Genomic DNA, 3,959 nt, shown 5'->3' with positions numbered 1-3,959 from the left:
TACACAAAGGCCAGATGTGTTGCACCTGCTGGTCGCAGAAACACAGTGCTTTTGCCTTCGGATGACTGGTATGTGTAAGTCATGAGCGTGTAGTAGATTAAGATAGAAATGATTGCTACATTTCTTTACTGTTTTGTTTTCTGTTTGTGTAGTAGTTCCCAACCAATCCTTCGTCTAGGAGAGACATACAGCATGGCCAGGACACGCAGGCCACCAGGTGGGTTCTCAATGTAAGACGTTTAAATAAATATGATGGCTTACTCCTGCAAAATACTAACATTTTTCTGATTATTCAGGTATAATTCTGCCTCCTCTGCGAAACCGTCCCTTCCTTACGCACTTCCCCAATTTCATCTCTTTCCCGTTATCTCGAGTCACTCTGTGCCCATTTCAAACCTACTCAGATGAAGACTGGGTGAAGAGCTTGACTCGACGCTACTTCATCCAACAGCAGTCCTGGGTAGAGTACTACAGATGATGAACACGTGTCACATAAGCAACCAACAATTTTCAACAACTAAACAGCTCCCAAAACTTTGGTTTGTAACTGATTTATTCTGTGACTTTGAGCACGTAAACGCATTTTTGTGGCACACAGAAGGCTGATTCGGTACACTTATTTACTGATGCTGGTGAAAAAATACAGAAAGCATAAACTGTGGATATTTTAAAACAAACATTCAAGAAATACAGTGTGAAAAATATGGGAATTATTAACAGCACAAACATTGTAGTACATTATGTAATAAAACTAAAAAAGGGGATACAATTAAAAAAAACTGTAGTAACATTCATTTTGTATGTAACAAAAACACTTTCACACTTGTAGTTTTTTTGTTTGCATGTAGTTTGTACATGTTGCAAAAAGATCAGACATTGTATTTAAACAAACGGATTGTATGGAGAAAGTACTTAGTGGTAAGTGTTCACCTGTTTAATAAAGGATTAATCATTTTTTGGTAGAATACCAGCAGTAACTTAAATGCTACACTTATGATTTAAACAGCCAGCAAGTGAATTAAAGTATTGCAGCATCTTCTGATTGAATGGCATGTTAGTGTCTCCACCGTATATCAGAGGATAAGTTCTCACCTCCTTCTGTAAAGTTCATTTGTGTGTAACCACCAAGAGGTCTATCTGTAGCACAGCATCAGACCAACTTGTACATTTTTATATGTGTTACATTTGGATGCATCACATTATTTTTTTTAAGAAAAACAAACTTGTTGATTTGATAGCCCAGTGACCCCTGTCAATGCAAAATCTAATCCAGACAGGTTTGACTGAAAACAATAGTTAAAGCAGATTATTGGGCCTTGGTGGAGGTCTGCGTTGCAATGACTGGGGTCTTTCTACTTTAATTTGCCTGTTTTTAACTGAAAAAAGCTTAAATTAATTAAATACTTCTCATGAGACAGATAGTCACAGAGAAAAGGCACAAAATGTTTAAGCACTTAAAAAAATATCACATCATTTTCCAGGTGACAGTATGATTGTCTGGCTTGTGTACATTGCTCTGGTATGTCGGTGACTAACCTAAAAAGCACCAGTGTTCTTCCCCTGACCTCTGCTCTAGTCCACCAAATCTTTATCGTAATTGAGCAGGTCACAGGTCAGGAAGAGATCAGAGCGTCCGCTGTCCATCAACACCCTGTTGAGTTGGCTGCTGGTCGTGTTTATGTCTGTGGCTTCATCCAGAGGCCAGTCTAAGAGCTGAGCGCTGGAGGGGAGATCAGGAAGGCCCGGCTGGTAATCCTCCAGTGGGTTTGGGTAGAGTAGCTGTCGCAGGGAGGGCATTCTCACGGCCATCCTCACCAGGTCCATGAGGCCAGTCATGGAGAGGGGGTTCAGGGCCAAAGCCAAGCTCTTGAGAGCCCAGCAGCCCCCCAGTGAGGGCAACAGAAGCCCCAGCAGGCCATCAGTCAGACCACAGCCACTTAGAGAGAGGTGCTGCAGGTTGCCGGAAGCCTGGGAGAGGAGGCGGCGGATAGACGGCAGAGTGTTTTCATCCAGACGGTTTTCACTCAAGTCCAGCTGTTGCAGCGTAGAGGCATGATGGCTGCAGGACAGATAGGCGAGGTCAGCTGGACTCAGGCTCAAATAGGGCAGCTCCAGGATGTCTAGAGGCTGAGGCAGCGAGCTGTGACAAAAAAGAGGGGAGCAAAACACTGTTGTTTAATTCAAATGCTCATTGTAGGATTTCATGTTTGTGCTCTTAGTTTAAAGATGGCTGGCTGACAATTTTACATTGGCAGCCAGCCATCTTTAGATTAAGATTAGTGATGGTCTACAACTGATCATAACCGCAATTTCAGTTTGAGTAGCTGGAGATTAGAAAACACTGTTAGCATTGCAGTTATTCTGCTGATTATTTTCTTCTTTAAACGTTAAAGTTACAATGTCAGGAAATGCTGATAAAAGCCAGTGTTGTATTCATTTGACTGCTTTTCTAATCAAAAGGACAAAACATCACATAAATTAGAAAGTTAGAACAAACAGAATTGGGAAACAGGTCATACCTGAGCAGCACACGTAGCTGACCAGGCAGGCGCAGTGCAGTGAGGCTGAGCCGTTGCAGCTCTTGCAAGTGTGCCAGGCCCTGTGAAAGGTCCCTAAGGGCCTCTTCCTGGCCAAGGTGGTCTCGACGAAAGTCCAAGTTACAGTAGTGCAGGCGAAGGGAGTTCAGCGCAGGAAAGGTGGAAAGCTGAGGAAGCAGTTCAGCCAAGCCAGCCACCCCGAGGCTGCTGTAGCGAACATCAATGCCCAGAAGACCTCTGCGGGGCAGCAGGTCTAGCAGGGTCCTGATACTGGACACCGAAATCTCTTCCACCCGTAGATATCTGCACTGAAGCTTTAGAGGTCCTGACGTGCTCAGAGCTGCGCGAACACGCTCCCAGGAGCGGGCATTGACAAAAAGATCAGCTCTCACATGCACCAAAACATCACTAGCAGCATCTTTTTCTTCACTCTCAATTTTTCCGCCTCCTGATCCTGTTACTGTCGTCTCTCTTTTCTTCTCCGTCTCCATCCTCCTCCTGACTCCTTTAATCAGCTCCTCTTCACCCACAGGCCCAGAAGATCCAGTCTTCTCTCTATCGGTGCTTGTCTCATCACCATTTAGCTCCTGTTCCCCCTTCCTTTGTCCCCTCTCTCTTTTTACATCTCTGTCTCTCTCAAGAGCTGAGAACCGTTTTCTCTCCCACTCCCCTTCCTTCCTCTGTGACCGCTGAGCTCCAGCTCTGGCCTGAACGACCATAGTGCAAAGGGCTACAGTTAGGGACCAGCCTCCCATCGGGTCTCCCATCCCTCCTTCATCTCCTTGGAGTCCACAGAGGTCTAATATTTGCAGTGAACACCTAGATAGGAAACAGGAGTTTTAAAGATTGCTCACAGAAACAACACTGATACTACAAATCATGAGCCAGACTACTCCTCACCTCTGATCAGACAATCCTCTGACAACTGCCAATAAAAGGGCCTGAATGCTGAGTCGATTCGGCGCAGTTTGGCCTCGTTTCCTCCGTCCTCCGACGCGCAGTGTGCGTTCAGGCCACCGCTGCACCAGTTCACCCACCGCCAGCGGTCTGCAGCTGGCAAACGCGGCCTCCAGCAGCGGCCGGTACAGCTCCCTGGGAACCCACTTCAGCCATCCGGGCGACGAGCTGTGGTCACTCACCACCTCTTTGGCACAAAGGCTCACCAAGGTAAGCATCATTTCAGCACAGAGCAGGGCGAGCTTTTAGCTTTTAAAAGGTTGCAGCAGGGTTCGTGTGAAACATCTGAGAGCTACTTAGCTGAACTAGCGTCTACACTAAGATTAGCTTTATGGCAGCAATTTGATGCGTCCTTGTAAAACCCTAAAAAAGAACATAAAACTTCATCTGATAGCTGCTGGGATTACTAACAGTAATACGTTATGCAGCGACGACTGGAAGATCCTCGGAGTGAAATGTTATATG

At 45.6% G+C, this 3,959-nt stretch overlaps 1 protein-coding gene across 1 annotated transcript; it reads right to left on the bottom strand.

Annotated features, from left to right (window-relative positions):
* Positions 1-535: 535 nt before the first annotated feature.
* Positions 536-3,959, bottom strand: LOC103364270 (leucine-rich repeat-containing protein 14). Its single transcript, XM_008291329.1, has 3 exons — positions 3,438-3,959; positions 2,520-3,356; positions 536-2,140 (listed from the first exon to the last, which is right to left on the bottom strand). The coding sequence occupies exons 1-3, from the start codon at positions 3,713-3,715 to the stop codon at positions 1,573-1,575; spliced, it is 1,683 nt and encodes a 560-aa protein (XP_008289551.1). The 5' UTR covers positions 3,716-3,959; the 3' UTR covers positions 536-1,572.

This window comes from Stegastes partitus, unplaced genomic scaffold (genome assembly GCF_000690725.1).
Source record: "Stegastes partitus isolate 25-593 unplaced genomic scaffold, Stegastes_partitus-1.0.2 Scaffold736, whole genome shotgun sequence".
In the NCBI taxonomy this organism is placed as follows: Eukaryota; Metazoa; Chordata; class Actinopteri; family Pomacentridae; genus Stegastes; species Stegastes partitus.
The sequence above is the reverse complement of the archived record's forward strand: the minus strand, read 5'-3'. Positions and strand labels throughout refer to the sequence as shown.